This window comes from Coregonus clupeaformis, unplaced genomic scaffold, assembly GCF_020615455.1.
Source record: "Coregonus clupeaformis isolate EN_2021a unplaced genomic scaffold, ASM2061545v1 scaf0267, whole genome shotgun sequence".
NCBI classification, from domain to species: domain Eukaryota; kingdom Metazoa; phylum Chordata; class Actinopteri; order Salmoniformes; family Salmonidae; genus Coregonus; species Coregonus clupeaformis.
Window position 1 is genome coordinate 417,526 of NW_025533722.1, and position 19,176 is coordinate 436,701.

Below are 19,176 nucleotides of genomic sequence, written 5' to 3' on the forward strand. Positions count from 1 at the left end.
ACCTGCCACCTTAATTACACATGTATAACAGTAAACATATATTTATATGAATTATATACTTGCACCAGCAGACCTATCAATATTACATTTGATCATATTTTACAGCAATATAGATACGTCCCACATCCTAAATTATACACACGTACAAAAATATGTTATGTATGAAATATTTCATATTTGCTTACTACATGGGCCATGGTTAAAGTGCACTAAATAGTGAATAGTGTGTTATTACGTCTGGTTGATGAGAATATAGTGTGAACAGATCTGATACCCCGATATCTCTCATATCAGACACTGTTTAAAATAACAGATCTGGAGTCCTGGGTGGCGCAGTGTTCAAAAGGGTTTGATCCCAGGCTGTGTTACAACCGGCCGTGACCGGGAGCCCCATAGGACGGCCCACAATTGTCCCAGCGCCGTCCGGGGTAGGGGAGGGTTTGGCCGGTGGGGCTTTCCTTGGGGAGGGTTTGGCCGGTGGGGCTTTCCTTGGCTCATCGTGCTCTAGCAGCTCCTTGTAACAGGGCCAGGTACCTGCAAACTGACTCCGGTCGTCAGTTGAGCAGTGTTTCCTCCGACACATTGGTGCGGCTGACATCCGGGTCAAGCGAGCAGTGTGATAAGAAGTAGGCAGCCAGGCGGGTCATGTTTCAGAGGACGTATAACTCGACCTTCGCCTCTCCCGAGCCCATGGAGGAGTTGCAGAGATGAGCCAAGGGACTTAATTCGGAAAGAAAATAGCGATACCACTCTGAACGTGCCTGTTCAATGTTAGGCCTGGTTAGTACTGGAAGACCGCCTGGGAATACCAGGTGCCATAAGCTAAAAAATAATAAAATCAAAAATAAATAACATATCAGAACCATATTAGAGAGACTTCACCCTGATCTTTCCAGGTAAATAAAGCATGTTCCAGAACCATATTAGAGAGACATCACTCTGATCTTTCCAGGTAAATAAATCATGCTCCAGAACCATATTAGAGAGATGTCACCCTGATCTTTCCAGGTAAATAAATCATTAAATACAGCTATTCTGTTCTATACTGTTATTTTCTGTTTAATTCTGTGCTATTCTATTATGTTCTATACTGTTCTGTTCTGTTCTATTCTATTCTATTCTGTTCTATACTGTTCTGTTCTATACTATTCTGTTCTATTCTGTTCTATTCTGTTCTGTTCTGTTCTGTTCTATTCTATTCTGTTTTATACTGTTCTGTTCTATCCTGTTCTGTTCTATACTGTTCTGTTCTATACTGTTCTGTTCTATTCTGTTCTGTTCTATACTGTACTGTTCTATTCTATTAAGTGCCTCTCTGTGAGCTCTTGGCTAAGCTGTAGAGTAGCTGTCGATTCCAGAGATGACAATCTGAGCAGAGAGAAGCTTGGAGATGTTATCAGAAATCTACCCAACGTATCTGGCTGCGGATATTTCACTACTATTGTCACTACACACGTCACTTCACTGTTAATGATAACAACAGTAGTTTTAATCGACTGAGTCACTGTGTGTGTATGTGTGTGTGTGTATGTGTGTGTGTATGTGTGTGTGTGTGTGTGTATGTGTGTGTGTGTGTGTGTGTGTGTGTGTGTGTGTGTGTGTGTGTTAATGGTGGCATAGCAGTGCGGTCGTGTTTTCTGTAGTGTCCTTATGTAAATAGCCTGTTTTTTTGTTTGTTTTGTTTTTTGTTTTTTTCGTATATATTTCTCAATCTCACTTCCCATCCTTTAACTAAATATACTTTCCTGCAACCCGCCTCATCCAATGTGGAACAGATTCTGTTGTTTCTTCATACATTTTTATCCAGAACCTCTGGCTGAAACTAGCCAGCTAGCCACCTAACTAGCTACTTGCTATTAGCCACCGTTAGCGGTCTTCACCATTGTCCGTGGCCGTGGCCTGCACTACCTACCAGCCAGCTCTAGCCTGGACAATTGTCGGTCAGTCTGCACAGTATGCACATCGCGCTATTGAGCCAGAGCATATCAGATTTTCTGCCGGAACCACTGAATCACTGGACCTTAACACCGGATCATCGCTAGCCAGCTAACTAGCTACTTGATATTAGCCACCGTTAGCGGTCTTCACCATTGTCCGTGGCCGTGGCCTGCACTGCCTACCAGCCAGCCAGCTCTAGCCTGGACTATTATTCGGCCAGTCTGCACTGTCTGCACAGCACGTTATCGACCCTGAACATATAGGATTTTCTGCCGGAATCACTGAATCACTGGACCTTTAACACCGGATTCTTCACTACTAGCTAGCTGCAACCAAATTGACGTTTGTGGTTGGCTAATCAGCCCTGAGTTAGCCTTGAGCCAGGCCCATCTCCCGGCTATCTACCTCTCTGTCAACCGGACGGGACCTCCTAGTGTTGACACGGAGCCCCGCTGATCCAACAAGACTGGTCGCCCGACGAAATCGTCTGATGTGGTTACAACAGGCTTCCCGTTACGACGTCGACCACGAAGATCCATCTGCTAGCCCCGGCCCGCTAGCACACGCTAGCCGTGGCCTCTTGCTCGCTAGTGCTATAGCAGCCCCCGAACTATCTCCGAACTATCCTATTGCTGTTCACCGGACCTTATGATAACTCAGCTAAACAGCTGATGCCTGCTGGACTGTTCCTTTTTACGGTATCACATTTTGTTTATGTTTTGCCTCAGCCCAAACTTTGTCGCCATTACCAGCTGTTGTCTTAGCTCTCTCGAATTACACCTGTGATTGCTTTATGCCTCTCTCCAATGTCAATATGCCTTGCTTATTGCTGTTTCGGTTATTTCTTATTGTACTATTTCACTGTAGATCCCCTAGCCCAGCTAAACCTGCCTTAGATAGCTCCTTTGTCCCACCCCCCATACACGCGGAGACCGACTCAATCGGTGCCTCCAGTGATGCTATCTCTTTCATCGTTACCCAACGCTTAGGTTTACCTCCACTGTACTCATATCCTTCCATATCCTTTTCTGTACATAATGCCCTGAATCTATTCTACAACACCCGGAAACCTGCCCCTTATTTCTCTGTACCCAACGCACTAGAAGACCAGTACTTAAAGCCTATAGCCATATCCTTATTCTACTCCTCCTCTGTTCCTCTGGTGATGTAGAGGTTAACCCAGGCCCTGTAGCCCCCAGTATCACTCCTACTCCCCAGGCGTTATCATTTGTTGACTTCTGTAATCGTAAAAGCCTTGGTTTCTTGCACGTTAACATCCGAAGCCTACTCCCTAAGTTTGAGTTATTCACTGCGTTAGCACACTCCGCCAACCCTGATGTTCTAGCAGTGTCTGAATCCTGGCTTAGGAAGGCCACCAAAAATTCAGAAATGTCCATCCCCAACTACAACATTTTCCGTGTCGATAGAACTGCCAAAGGGGGTGGGGTTGCAATCTACTGTAGATATAGCCTGCAGAGCTCTATCATACTATCCAGTTCTGTGCCCAAACAGTTTGAGCTTCTACTTCTAAAAATCCACCTTTCCAGAAATAAGTCTCTCAGTGTTGCCGCTTGCTACAGAACCCCCTCAGCCCCGAGCTGTGCCCTGGACACCATATGTGAACTCATTGCCCCCCATCTATCCTCAGAGTTTGTACTGCTTGAGGACCTAAACTGGGATATGCTTAACACCCCGGCCAACCTACAATCTAAACTAGATGCCCTCAATCTCACACAAATGATCAACGAACCTACCAGGTACAAACCTAAATCTGTAAACATGGGCACGCTCATAGATATCATCCTGACAAATGTACCCTCTAAATACACCTCTGCTGTCTTCAACCAGGATCTCAGCGATCACTGCCTTATTGCCTGCGTACGTAATGGGTCCGCGATCAAACGACCACCCCTCATCACTGTCAAACGCTCCCTAAAACACTTTAGCGAGCAGGCCTTTCTAATTGACCTGGCCCGGGTATCCTGGATGGATATTGACCTCATTCCGTCAGTAGAGGATGCCTGGTTGTTCTTTAAATGTGCTTTCCTCTCAATCTTAAATAAGCATGCCCCATTTAAAAAATGCAGAACTAAGAACAGCCCCTGGTTAACCCCAGACTTGACTGCCCTTGACCAGCACAAAAACATCCTGTGGCATATTGCATTAGCATCGAACAGCCCCCGTGATATGCACATTTTTAGGGAAGTCAGGAACCAATATACACAATCAGTTAGGAAAGCAAAGGCTAGCTTTTTCAAACAGAAATGTGCATCCTGTAGCACTAATTCCAAAAAGTTTTGGGACACTGTAAAGTCCATGGAAAATAAGAGCACCTCCTCCCAACTGACCACTGCACTGAGGCAATAATTGAGAATTTCAACAAGCATTTTGCTACGGCTGGCCATGCTTTCCACCTGGCTACCACTACCCCAGCATCCAGCTCTGCACCCTCCGCTGCAACTTGCCCATGCCCCCCAGACCCCCCGCTTCTCCGTCACACAAATTCAGACAGCTGATGTTCTGAAAGAGCTGAAAAATCTGGACCCCTACAAATCAGCTGGGCTAGACAATCTGGACCCTTTCTTCTAAAATTAGCCGCCGAAATTGTGGCAACCCCTATTACTAGCCTGTTCAACCTCTCTTTCGTAACGTCTGAGATCCCCAGCGATTGGAAAGCTGCCGCGGTTATCCCCCTCTTCAAAGGGGTGACACTAGATCCAAACTGTTATAGACCTATATCCATCCTGCCCTGCCTTTCGGAAGTATTTGAAAGCCAAGTTAACAAACAAATCACAGACCATTTCGAATCCCACCGTACCTTCTCCGCTATGCAATCCAGTTTCCGAGCTGGTCATGGGTGCACCTCAGCCACGCTCAAGGTCCTAAACGATATTATAAACGCGATCGATAAAATACAGTACTGCGCAGCCATCTTCATCGACCTGGCCAAGGCTTTCGACTCTGTCAACCACCGCATTCTTATTGGCAGACTAAATAGCCTTGATTTCTCTAATGACTGCCTCGCCTGGTTCACCAACTACTTCTCAGATAGAGTTCAATGTGTCAAAACGGAGGGCTTGTTGTCTGGACCTCTGGCCGTCTCTATGGGGGTGCCACAGGGTTCAAATCTCGGGCCAACTATATTCTCTGTGTATATCAATGATGTCGCTCTTGCTGCTGGTGACGCTCGGATCCACGCCTATGTGGACGATACCGTTTTGTATACATCTGGCCCTTCATTGGACACTGTGTTAACAAACCTCCAAACGAGCTTCAACGCCATACAACACTCATTCCGTAGCCTCCAACTGCTCTTAAAAACTAGTAAAACTAAATGCATGCTCTTCAACCGAACGCTGCTTGCACCCGCCCACCCGACTAGAATCACTACTCTCGGCGGGTCTGACCTAGAGTATTTGGACAACTACAAATACCTAGGTGTCTGGTTAGACTGTAAACTCTCCTTCCAGACTCACATTAAGCATCTCCAATCAAAAGTTAGATCTAGAATTGGCTTCCTATTTCGCAACAAAGCCTCCTTCACTCATGCCCTCGTAAAACTGACTATCCTACCGATCCTTGACTTCGCCGATGTCATTTACAAAATAGCCTCCAACACTCTACTCAGCAAATTGGATGTAGTCTATCACAGTGCCATCCGTTTTGTCACCAAAGCCCCATATAATACCCACCATTGCGACCTGTACACTCTTGTTGGCTGGCCCTCACTACATATTCGTCGCCAAACCCACTGGCTCCAGGTCATCTATAAATCACTGCTAGGCAAATCCCCGTCTTATCTTAGCTCACTGGTCACCATAGCAACACCCACCCATAGTCTGCGCTCCAGCAGGTATATCTCACTGGTCATCCCCAAAGCCAACACCTCCTTTGGCCGCCATTCCTTCCAGTTCTCTGCTGCCAATGACTGGAACGAACTGCAAAAATCTCTGAAGCTGGAGACTCTTATCTCCCTCACTAACTTTAAGCGTCAGTTGTCAGAGCAGCTTACCGATCACTGCACCTGTACACAGCCATTCTGAAATTAGCCCACCCAACTACCTCATCCCCATATTGTTATTTATTTTGCACCCCAGTATCTCTATTTGCACATCATCTTTTGCACATCTATCATTCCAGTGTTAATACTAATTGAAATTATTTTGCACTATGGCCTATTTATTGCCTTACCTCCATAACTTACTACATTCACACACACTGTATATATATTTTCTGTTGTATTTTTGACTTTATGTTTTGTTTACCCCATATGTAACACTGTGTTGTTTTTTTTATCGCACTGCTTTACTTTATTTTGGCCAGGTCGCAGTTGTAAATGAGAACTTGTTCTCAACTGGCTTACCTGGTTAAATAAAGGTTAAATAAATAAATAAAAAATTAAATGGGGAACTCTGTTCAAGCATATACAGTTGAAGTCGGAAGTTTACATACACCTTAGCCAAATACATTTAAACTCAGTTTTTCAACATTCCTAACATTTAATCCTAGTAAAAAATTACCTGTCTTATGTCAGTTAGGATCACCACTTTATTTTAAGAATGTGAAATGTCAGAATAATATTAGAGAGAATTAATTAGGTTTACATACACTCAATTAGTATTTGGAAGCATTGTCCATTTGGAAGAACCATTTGCGACCAAGCTTTAACTTCCTGACTCATGTCTTGAGATGTTGCTTCAATATATCCACATAATTTTCCTTCCTCATGATGCCATCTATTTTGTGAAGTGCACCAGTCCCTCCTGCAGCAAAGCACCCCCACAGCATAATGCTGCCACCCCGTGCATCACAGTTGGGATGGTGTTCTTGGGCTTGCAAGCAACCACCTTTTTCCTCCAAACATAACAATGGTCAAAACAGTTATATTTTTGTTTCTTCAGAATAGAGGACATTTCTCCAAAAAGTACGATCTTTGTCCCCATGTGCAGTTGCAAACCGTAGTCTGGCTTTTTTATGGCGGTTTTGGAGCAGTGGCTTTTTCCTTGCTGAGCGGCCTTTCAGGTTATGTCGACATAGGACTTGTTTTACTGTGGATATAGCTACTTTTGTACCTGTTTCCTCCAGCATCTTCACAAGGTCCTTTGCTGTTGTTCTGGGATTGATTTGCACTTTTCACACCAAAGTATGTTCATCTCTAGGAGGCAGAACACATCTCCTTCCTGAGCGGTATGATGGCTGCGTGGTCCCATGGTGTTTATACTTGTGTACTATTGTTTGTATAGATGAACGTGGTACCTTCAGGCATTTGGAAATTGCTCCCAAGGATGAACCAAACGTGTAGAGGTCTACAATTGTTTATCTGAGGTCTTGGCTGATTTCTTTTGATTTTCCCATGATGTCAAGCAAAGATGCACTTAGTTTGAAGGTAGGCCTTGAAATACATTGTCACGCTCGTAGAGTACAGGATTGGACCAAGGTGCAGCGTGAAATACATACATGTTTATTAACTAAGTAAACACATGACAAAACAACAAAAGCAACGTAACGTGAAGCTCACAATGGCTACACACAAACAAGCCAAACAAGAGTCAAGATCCCACAACATAGGTTGGCAAAATGGCTACCTAAGTATGATCTCCAGTCAGAGACAACGATCGACAGCTGGCTCTGATAGGGAACCACACCCGGCCAACATAGAAACACAATAACATAGAATCTATACATATAAATTCACACCCTGACCAAACCAACGAGAAAAAACAGGCATTTAAAGGTCAGGCCGTGACAGTACCCCCCCCCCAAAAAAAAGTGCGGACTCCGGCCGCAAAACCTAACTTAACAGGGGAGGGTCCGGGTGGGCATCTAGCCTCGGTGGCGGCTCCGGCTCCGGGCGTGACGTCCTCTCTCTTACTGCCTCCCCGTTGCATCCCTGGTCCGGTCTGGACCTCGGCGCGATGCTTCCGGAGCTGAACTGGACCCCGGTGGAGCGGACTGCTCTGGCACTGGAGAGGAGCAGCTGACCGGAGCTGGACTAGGCACCGGTAGAGCGGACTGCTCTGGCACTGGAGTGGAGCTGCTGACCGGAGCTGAACTGGACCCCGGTGGAGCGGACTGCTCTGGCACTGGAGTGGAGCAGCTGACCGGAGCTGGACTGGGCACTGGTGGAGCTGACTGCTCTGGCACAGGAGTGGAGCAGCTGACCGGAGGTGGACTGGGCACCGGTGGAGTGGACTGCTCTGGCACCAGCCGTAGCGGGCTGGGGACACGCACCACTTGTCTGGTGCGAGGAACAGGCATGGGCCGCACCGGGCTGGGAACACCCACCACTGGTTTGGTGCGCGGAGCAGGCACGGGCCGTGCCGGACTGCAGACGCGCACCACTGGTTTGGTGCGAGGAGCAGGCACGGGCCGTGCCGGACTGGAGACATGCACCACTGGTTTGGTGCGAGGAGCAGGTATGGGCCGTACCAGACTGGATACGCACACCACTAGTTTGGTGCGGGGAGTAGGTACAGGGCATACCGGGCTGGCGACCCGCTCCACTGGTTTGGTGTGGGGAGCAGGTACGGGTCACACCGGGCTGGGAACACGCACCATTGGTCTGGTGCGAGGAGCAGGCACGGGCCGTGCCGGACTGGGAACACGCACCACTGGTCTGGTGCGAGGAGCAGGCACGGGCCGTGCCGGACTGGGAACACGCACCACTGGTATGGTGCGGGGAGCAGGTACGGGGCGTACCGGGCTGGCGACACGCCCCACTGGTTTGGTGCGAGGAGCAGGTATGGGCCGTACCAGACTGGATACGCACACCACTAGTTTGGTGCGGGGAGTAGGTACAGGGCATACCGGGCTGGCGACCCACTCCACTGGTTTGGTGTGGGGAGCAGGTACGGGTCACACCGGGCTGGGAACACGCACCACTGGTCTGGTGCGAGGAGCAGGCACGGGCCGTGCCGGACTGGGAACACGCACCACTGGTCTGGTGCGAGGAGCAGGCACGGGCCGTGCCGGACTGGGAACACGCACCACTGGTATGGTGCGGGGAGCAGGTACGGGGCGTACCGGGCTGGCGACACGCCCCACTGGTATGGTGCGAGGAGCAGGCACGGGCCGTACCGGACTGGATACACGCACCACTGGTTTGGTGCGGGGAGCAGGTACGGGGCGTACCGGGCTGGCGACACGCCCCACTGGTTTGGTGCGGGGAGCAGGTACGGGGCGTACCGGGCTGGCGACAAGCCCCACTGGTTTGGTGCGGGGAGCAGGTACGGGGCGTACCAGGCTGGGGAGGCGCACTGGTGACACTGTGCGTAGAACCGGAGCAGGATATATTGGATCGTGGAGGCGTACTGGAGGTCTGGAGTGTAAAGCTGGCACAACCCGTCCTGGCTGGATGCCCACTTTCGCACGGTACGTGCGGGGCGCTGGCACAGGACGCACTGGGCTGTGAACGCGCACTGGCGACACAGTGCGTAGGACTGGCGCAGGATATACTGGACTGTGGAGGCGCACTGGAGACCTGGAGTGTTGAGCCGGCACAACCCGTCCTGGCTGGATGCCCACTTTCGCACGACACGTGTGGGGCGCTGGCACAGGACGCACTGGGCTGTGAAGGCGCACTGGCGACACAGTGCGTATCTCCGCATAACTAGGTTCCTCAATGAACACACGCTCATTCTGTTGCCTGGCCAGCTCCTCTCTCCGTGCATCCACTAATTCCTTCTCCCTACGGGCCTCCTTCAGCGCCTCCTTTTGAAGGAAGCTCTCCTGCTCTCTCCTCGCAATCAGCCCCCGTAATGTGGTGGTTTCCTCTCTCAAACTGCTGATCCGCAGGTCTTGGAGGTCCTCTAAAATAGCGGCCTCCTCCTCTACAGTCAGCCCTTTCACGGCCTCCTGCTGCTTCGTCGACCACCCCGTGTGCCCCCCCCCAAAAAAAATATATATATTGGGGCTGTCTCTCGGGCTTCATTCGTCGTCGGCACCGTTGGCGTCGCCGTTGATCCGGACTCCAGCCCTCCTCAGTTACCTCACCGTAAAGGACGGCTTCCTCCTCTGTAATTTTCCCCCAACTGAGAAGGACATCTACCAAGGTTGCTTCCCGCTGTGTCTAGGGTGTTTGCTCCTCCTGGGCACGCTGCTTGGTCCGTTGGTGGTGGGATCTTCTGTCACGCTCGTTGAGTACAGGATTGGACGAAGGTGCAGCGTGGAATGCATACAAATTTAATAACGAAGTTAACACATGACAACACAACAAAAGCAACGTAACGTGAAGCTCACAATGGCTACACACAAACAAGCCTATCAAGAGTCAAGGTAATAATAATAATAATAATAATAATAATAATAATAATAATAATAATAATAATAATAATAATAATAATAATAATAATAATAATAATAATAATAATATGCCATTTAGCAGACGCTTTTATCCAAAGCGACTTATAGTCAGATCCCACAACATAGGTAGGCAAAATGGCTACCTAAGTATGATCCCCAATCAGAGACAACGATCGACAGCTGCCTCTGATTGGTAACCACAATTTCTATGTATAGAATCTATAAATAGAAATTCACACCCTGACCAAACCAACGAGAAACAACAGGCATTTAAAGGTCAGGGCGTGACATACATCCACATGTACACCTCAAATTGACTCAAATGATGTCAATTAGCCTTTCAGAAGCTCATTTTCTGGAATTTTCCAAGCTGTTTAAAGGCACAGTCAACTTAGTGTATGTAAACTTCTGACCCACTGGAATTGTTATACAGTGAATTATAAGTGAAATAATCTGTCTGTAAACAATTGTTGGAAAACTTACTTGTGTCATGCACAAAGTAGATGTCCTAACCGACTTGCCAAAACTATAGTTTATTAACAAGAAATGTATTGAGTGGTTGAAAAATGAGTTTTAATGACTCCAACCTAAGTGTACGTAAACTTCTGAGAGAGAGAGAGAGAGAGAGAGAGAGAGAGAGAGAGAGAGAGAGAGAGAGAGAGAGAGAGATGCAGAGAGAGAGAGAGATGCAGAGAGAGAGCGATGCAGAGAAAGAGAGAGGGGGGGGGACAGAGAGAGAGAGAGAGGGGGGGGGGAGAGAGAGAGAGAGAGAGAGGCAGAGAGAGTATATTATTCTATTTAATGTTAAATGTGCTAAAAAAGACTTGAAAATTAGGGAAAGTTTATTAGGTACACCACCATCATGGTTAGGCCTACAAATTGTTTACAGAACACAGCAACTAACATGATGTTAGGTCAACATACTAACATGATGGTAGGTCAACATACTAACATGATGGTAGGTCAACATACTAACATGAAGGTAGGTCAACATACTAACATGATGTTAGGTCAACATACTCACATGATGGTAGGTCAACATACTAACATGATGGTAGGTCAACATACTCACATGATGGTAGGTCAACATACTCACATGATGGTAGGTCAACATACTCACATGATGGTAGGTCAACATACTCACATGATGGTAGGTCAACATACTCACATGATGGTAGGTCAACATACTAACATGATGGTAGGTCAACATACTAACATGATGGTAGGTCAACATACTAACATGATGGTAGGTCAACATACTAACATGATGGTAGGTCAACATACTAACATGAAGGTAGGTCAACATACTAACATGATGTTAGGTCAACATACTCACATGATGGTAGGTCAACATACTAACATGATGGTAGGTCAACATACTAACATGATGGTAGGTCAACATACTCACATGATGGTAGGTCAACATACTCACATGATGGTAGGTCAACATACTCACATGATGGTAGGTCAACATACTCACATGATGGTAGGTCAACATACTAACATGATGGTAGGTCAACATACTAACACATGCATGGCCACATTTAAACACAGGTAAAATATAGCTATATGGTCCTATTCACAACATTTCATCTCTGACTGATAATCCCGAATGAGATGGTGCCCTGTGTTAGAAATAATAACCAAGATACTATCAACACAATAACCAAGATACTATCAAAACCATATCAAAATCGGTTTAGCCTAGGCCTATACTCAGCCATAGGCTACCTGATGTAATATAGGCTTCAAGCATGAATATTTCCTCATATAAAAACATAACTGAGGTAATATAGGCTACAAGCACGAATATTTCCTCATATAAAAACATAACTGATGTAATATATGCCACATGCATATTTTCTCATATACAAATAGCAGAGTGCAGCACCATTTTCCCACGATCTAGAGATATTTTTCTCAACAGGAGCAAAATCACACACACACACACACACACACACACGCAACCAGCCCAGCCACTCACCTGCTGGAGGTACATAAAGGTGAGAGCAGCGCGGGACAGTTGAGGACACATGTCTACGTTGGGCATCGCCACGCACGTTCCTCCGGTCAGGGGATGCTGCATTCTGTGCGTGGAGGCGGCGTACAGGGCTTGCATGCAGCGCGTGAGTCCCGATGCCAGAACCCGGTCTGTCTGTATGTTTCTGTCCACGTGCTGAAATGCAGTGCAGTGGGCCCGGTCCCGTTATTTCTTTACCGATGTCAGCCGAGGTTTAACGTTCACCGGGTTGTTGTGTGGATTTCTTTTCAGAGCCCGGACAGTCCCGTGTCTTGCGCAATAGAATAACGGTAATGTCGAGTGCGCACTGAGTGGGACAGCCTTCGCGTGCAGAGGAAAGCTGACGAAGAGAGTTTGTGTGTGTCAGTGTGTGCGCACTGGCTGCAGTGCGCGCGCGTGTGTGTGTGTGAAGAGATGGCGTGCCGAAGCAGCCCGCGTACAACAGAGCTATGAGAGAATGAGAGTTTGTGTGCATGGAGGGAGGAAATAGAATGCCTGGGTGCGTGTCGTGCCCGATGTAAATGTTGCAAGCTCTATCTCTCTTTCTCGCTCTCAGTCGGATTAATTTCTCTGCCACCAGGCTCTGTTATATGCTGACTGTCATTTTCCGTTACCGGTTCTTCCCGGGTCATCATCCAACGACCGACGTCTACCCCCCACCAAAACACTAACCCAACCTCCCTTGCACACTTTCACCATTATAAAGGGACTCAGCCATAGACACAGTGTGTGTTTGTGTGTGTTAGCTTTTGTGTGTGTGTCACGGAGAGGAGAAGGGTACAGCGGAGGACCAGGAGGTGTGACGGTGACTTACCGATCAGGGAGCCGTGTTTTGGGCTGCAGGGTGTGGGCAGGGCCGTCTGGCCTGGTGAGAGCTGAATGGAGCTGTTTCTGGGGGGATGGACCGTAGATCTGAGGTTGTGATCTGAGGCATCAATTGCCTGGCTGCTCAACAGAGATGGTAAAGAGACGACGCAGCAATGGATCGATTTAACATTTTAAACAATTAAATTAACAGGCCTAATTATTGTAAAAAATATACACATGCAATTTGTATTGTTACACATCATGAACAAAGTTTAAATGAATAAAGTGTAGCCTAATGTTAATTCGATAGTAATTAATTCATGAATTAGGGCAAAACATTTACAAACTAAGTTAAAATCGAATATCACCTGAGCTTGTATTTCCTCAAATAGTTAGCTTGTTTGTTATTGTACCATGAAATAAAAATGACCACAAAAGCTCTCGAATGTTCTGCTGCAAAAATAACATGTAAAAGCCACTTACTCACAGAATGTCAAACAAATTCTGAAAGAAATACATAAATGATTAAAATCTGAAAGCTTCTCATGAAACATCAATTAAATAGATAGGAGAAAAACAACATTTAGGAAGCTCTATGTCTCTCTCTCTCTCTCTCTCTCTCTCTCTCTCTCTCTCTCTCTCTCTCTCTCTCTCTCTCTCTCTCTCTCTCTCTCTCTCTCTCTCTCTCTCTCTCTCTCTCTCTCTCTCTCTCTCTCTCCCTCCTTCTCTTCCTCTCTTCCTCTCTTCCCTTCTTCATTTCTCCTTCTCTCTCTTCCTCTCTCTCTCTAAATAATGCATCATAATAAACTAAAACGGGGCTGCATCATCTGTGAATAACCTAAAAGCTAAAACGTCTACAGACAGAGAACTCCATCACTACAAAACCTTTTTATTAACCATCTTCTCTTCACACAACCATAAACAAAACCATGATCTATAAAATCAAACGATTTGATTCGTTAAAAGAGGGAGAGTTAGAGAGCGAGAAAGAGAGAGAGAGAGAGAGAGAGAGAGAGAGAGAGACCTACAGTAAGCATAACATAAATATTTCTCTGTTCCAATGTCGACCTACACATCATGTAAAACAATACAGCTATACTGCCAGAGCTTCAGAATCAGATTTAAAGTTATCCTACTATTCTGTTCATTATTTACCACTCTAATGGACCTACATGCATGTGTGCCTGAGTGCATGTGTGTGTGTTGTTAAAAGCTAGACCAGCGGGGTAGTGATGGCATTTTATAGTGAAAGGCTGAGAGGATTGGTGAGATTAGATAGTGAAAGGCTGAGAGGATGGGTGAGATTTGATAGTGAAAGGCTGAGAGGCTGGGTGAGATTTGATAGTGAAAGGCTGAGAGGATGGGTGAGATTTGATAGTGTAAGGCTGAGAGGATGGGTGAGATATGATAGTGAAAGTTTGAGAGGCTGGGTGAGATTTGATAGTGAAAGGCTGAGCAGCTGGGTGAGATTTGATAGTGAAAGGCTGAGAGGCTGGGTGAGATTAGATAGCAGCTAAGGTCCCAGTAATGTGGATAAATAAACATGAACTTAAACAGATTAGTCAACCAATGGTGTTGAATCATACACACCTATTTATTAACCTTCCAGAGCTTTCTCTGTAAATCTCCTTCTCCAGAATGAAAACACCAAAACAGAGTCATTTATAACCTTCCAGATCTTTCTCAGTATATCTCCTTCTCCATAATGAAAACACCAGAACAGAGTCATTTATTAACTTTCCAGATCTTTCTCAGTAAATCTCATTCTCCAGAGTGAAAACACCAGAACAGAGTCATTTATAACCTTCCAGATCTTTCTCAGTAAATCTCCTTCTCCAGAGTGATAACACCAAAACGTAGTCATTTATAACCTTCCAGATCTTTCTCAGTACATCTCCTTCTCCAGAGTGAAAACACCAGAACAGAGTCATTTATTAACCTTCCAGAGCTTTCTCAGTAAATCTCTTTCTCCAGAGTAGAAACACCAAAAAATAGTAATTAGTACATTACTGTTGTACAGGAGGAGGTTACCATCATCTACTGACTGGGACGCATTATCTACCACACACACATACATTTACATTTACGTCATTTAGCAGACGCTCTTATCCAGAGCGACTTACAGTTAGTGCATACATTATTCTTTTTTATTTTCATACCGGCCCCCCGTGGGAATCAAACCCACAACCCTGGCGTTGCAAACGCCATGCTCTACCAACTGAGCTACCTCACGCACACACACACACACACACACACACACACACACACACACACACACACACACACACACACACACACACACACACACACACACACACACATGCACAAGAAGAGGAAAGGAGAGGGGAGGGGAGGGGAGGGGGAGGGAGGGAGGGAAGAAGACTCACTGTCTGTAGGAGCGATCAATTTTGGTGAACGATTTGGTGTACCTAATAAACTGGCCACTGAACGTAGAGCCATGGTGATGAAAATGTCTAGGGGTCAAGAAGGGATGGAGGAGAGGTTGGAAAAATAAGGAAAGATCTACTATGAAAGTAGAAGAGGGGAGGGGAGGAGAGAGGGAGGAGGAGGGGAAGGATGGGGTGTAGGAAATGAGAGAGTAGAGGAGGAGGGGAAGGATAAGGTGTAGGAAAGAGAGTGTAGAGGCGGAGGGGAAGGATAGGGTGTAGGAAAGGAGAGAGTAGGGGAGGAGGGGAAAGATATGGTGTAGGAAAGGAGAGAGTAGAGGAGGAGGGGAAGAGGGGAGGAGGAGGGGAAGGATAGGGTGTAGGAAAGGAGAGAGTAGAGGAGGAGGGGAAATTTGGAGTGTAGGAAAGAGAGAGTAGAGGAGGAGGGGAAGGATAGGGTGTAGGAAAAGAGAGAGTAGGGAAGGAGGGGAAGGATATGGTATAGGTAAGAGAGAGTAGGGGAAGAGGGGAAGGATAAGGTATAGGAAAGGAGAGAGTAGAGGAGGATGGGAAGAGGGGAGGAGGAGAAGAGGAGATGAGGAGGGGAAGCATTCTCAGAGTCAGACAGTGATGAGGAGCGACGTGTCAGAGCGCAGGGCCAAACGCAAGGGCTGGCTGCTCTGTGCTCGCTTGTATTTGTGTGTGTGTGTGTGTGTGTCGCAGGGGTAAACACCAGGGCTCCCTGCTCATACCAAGCTCAGTCATTACAACGCTTTAACTCCCATTAACATGTCGCTTTCCCTAATGTGTGTGTGTGTGTGACTGTGTGTGACTGTGCATGACTGTGCGTGACTGTGCGTGTGCGTGAGGGGCTGTCACATACAGTAACAGTTCAGCAGTGTCTAGCAGGAAAACCCTGAGAGCTGACGACCCCACCAACCATCAGACCTGACACACACACACCTCCTCATCACACTGTGACAGAAAGGATGAGAGATAGAAACAGAAGGCAGAGAGAGAGGCAGGGAGAGAGATGGAGAGAGAGTGAGGAAAAGAGAGAGAGAGGAAGAAAGAGAGAGAGGGAGAGAGAGGCAGAGAGAGGCAACAAGACAGAGCGAGAGAGAGAGAGAGAGAGAGAGAGAGAGAGAGAGAGAGAGAGAGGAGAGGGGGCAGAGAGAGAGGGGGGAGAGAGAGAGGCAGAGAGAGAGAGGGGCAGAAAGAGAAAGAGAGAGAGAGAGAGAGAGAGAGAGAGAGAGAGAGAGCGAGAGAGAGAGAGGCGGAGAGAGGCAGAGAGAGAGAGAGGCGGAGAGAGGCAGAGAGAGGGGGAGAGAGAGAGAGAGAGAGAGAGAGAGAGAGAGAGAGAGAGAGAGAGAGAGAGAGAGAGAGAGAGAGAGAGGCAGAGAGAGGGGGAGAGAGAGGCAGAGAGGCAGAGAGAGGGGGGGAGAGAGAGAGAGGCAGGGAGAGAGGAAGAGAGAGAGAGCCAGAGAGAGAGGGGGAGAGGGAGGCAGAGAGAGAGAGAGAGGGAGAGAGAGACTGAATGGGAGACAAAACAAGCAACAAATGAAGAAGATAGGCTTGTGAAAAAGTATCTATTTTTATAAAATTGTGCAGTTATCTTAGCTAGCTGGATTGTTTACCAGTTGCTAAGCAGTTGCTAGGGACTCCTAAAAGAAGCTAGCTAACAAAAAAAATGCTAGTCAACAGCACAATAGAAAGACAAAAGAAGGACAGAAGAAAAAGGACATCAAAGTAAAACAGTTCTCTAAAGACACTAGAGACAATAATACAAGAAACAACACTGTTTGGGAAAAGGTAGGCTTATATTGCAACATTGTCGGCAACATCACCAGCGTTGCTATGGAAATTGTTTACCCACCAGACATCAAAACGGAGAAAGCTAAGAAACGTTTCAAAGGTTTGATGATGGGACAGAACCATGAATGCCTGTTGCATAGCTTACCAGTTGCAAAACAAGAATAAATGTAATATTTAATACCAAACGAGGACACATATGGAAAAGGGTTAATTGCAACCGTTTCCGCTCTCAAAAAAGAGAGGCATCAGCCAAGGCTGTTAGATCAGCATTTTTTAAGAAGTGGACCAGAGCAACACATATCAAACAGTCAACTTATACAATAATGGAACTGTATTGCTACAAGGCAATGATTCAAGCCTCCAGGCTTTTGAGAATGTGTTTGCTACCCTAAAAGTAGAAGTTGAACTCATCTCAGAAGCTGAGGAAAAAGTAGAGGGAGATGATGGAGAAAAGCAGGCCCCAACACCCCCAACAGCCTCTGTGACCCATCAAGAAGCCCTCTGTGTCCCTCTACCTACCTCACCTGCAGCAGACAGAGCGAAGGACATGCCTAAAACACCAAGAAAACCTGCTATGCAACGTTTCCACAACACCCTCTCTCTAGTTGAAGCAGAGGTCATAGAACTCAGAGAGAACAAGCTTCAAGAGGATGACACTGTCCAGAAACTAAAAGAAGAGATGAAACAGTTCAGGGAGGAGAGCAGAACATCTATTGCTCAATTAGAAAGCAGAATGGACAAACTGAGTCAGACAAATGATGATCTCCGATACCATCTGAGCACAACAAGAGAGGAGCTAGAGAGAAGTACATTGACACCCTCAACCAGCAGCTAGTCATTATGTCCTCTGCATCTAGAGAACATGTCCACCAGCTTGGTACAACACAGGCAGAACCTGAGACCAGCATAACCAGCATGGCCTCCACCACACAGCCTAATGACACTGCACCAGCCTCCCAGTCTGCTCCAGCCCAGATCAACCTACCAGCCTCCCAGTCTGCTCCAGCCCAGGTCACCCTACCAGCCTCCCAGTCTGCTCCAGCCCAGGTCAGCCAACCAGCCTCCCAGTCTGCTCCAGCCCAGGTCAACCTACCAGCCTCCCAGTCTGCTCCAGCCCAGGTCAGCCTACCAGCCTCCCAGTCTGCTCCAGCCCAGGTCAGCCTACCAGCCTCCCAGTCTGCTCCAGCACAGTGTGCTCCAGCCCAGGTCAGCCTACCATCCTCCCAGTCTGCTCCAGACCAAGTCAACCTACCAGCCTCCCAGTCTGCTCCAGCCCAGGTCAGAATACCAGCCTCCCAGTCTGCTCCAGCCTCCCAGTCTGCTCCACCCAGACAATCACCCACAACTGCAATCCTTATCGATTCAAATGGGAAGTTCTTGGTGCAAAAAATATTATTCCCTAGACACCAGGTGTATAAGTTCTGGGGTCCTACAACTGAGAGTGCAATGCAGCTACTCAGTCAGACCAGGATTGACACCCCCGACAACATCATCATCCACACTGGCACAAACGACCTTCGTGCCAAAGGTAAAAATGTATCTGGGGCAGTGAGAAGAGTGGCAGAACGGGCACAGGCTATGTTCCCAACAACCAATATAGTTGTGTCCACCCTCCTACCAAGAAAAGTTCCCAGGACAGTTGATCTACAAAATAAATTGACAGATGACTGTGGACTGTGCCTCACTGCTCAACGTTAGAATGGCTCACCATCCCACTCTGACATGTGAACACTTATACGATAATGTACACCTTGATCAGGACAGTGTCAGAACTTTTGCTAAGGACCTTTTTATTTTATTTTATTTTTTAACCTTTATTTAACCAGGTAAGCCAGTTGAGAACAAGTTCTCATTTACAACTGCGACCTGGCCAAGATAAAGCAAAGCAGCGCAATATAAAAAACAACA

General features: G+C 47.0%; 1 protein-coding gene across 3 annotated transcripts in view; it reads right to left on the minus strand.

Annotated features, from left to right (window-relative positions):
- Positions 1-12,723, minus strand: part of LOC121558374 (RNA binding protein fox-1 homolog 1) — a 394,807-nt gene extending 382,084 nt beyond the window's left edge. The window contains exon 1 of one of the 3 annotated variants that reach the window (XM_045214489.1): positions 12,224-12,722. In XM_045214489.1, coding sequence (XP_045070424.1) covers positions 12,224-12,358 — 135 coding nt within the window. In that variant the 5' untranslated portion in view covers positions 12,359-12,722. Of the gene's footprint in view, positions 1-12,223 lie in introns of all 3 variants that reach the window. The other 2 variants (XM_041871773.2, XM_045214490.1) reach the window with 2 other exon arrangements.
- Positions 12,724-19,176: the final 6,453 nt, after the last annotated feature.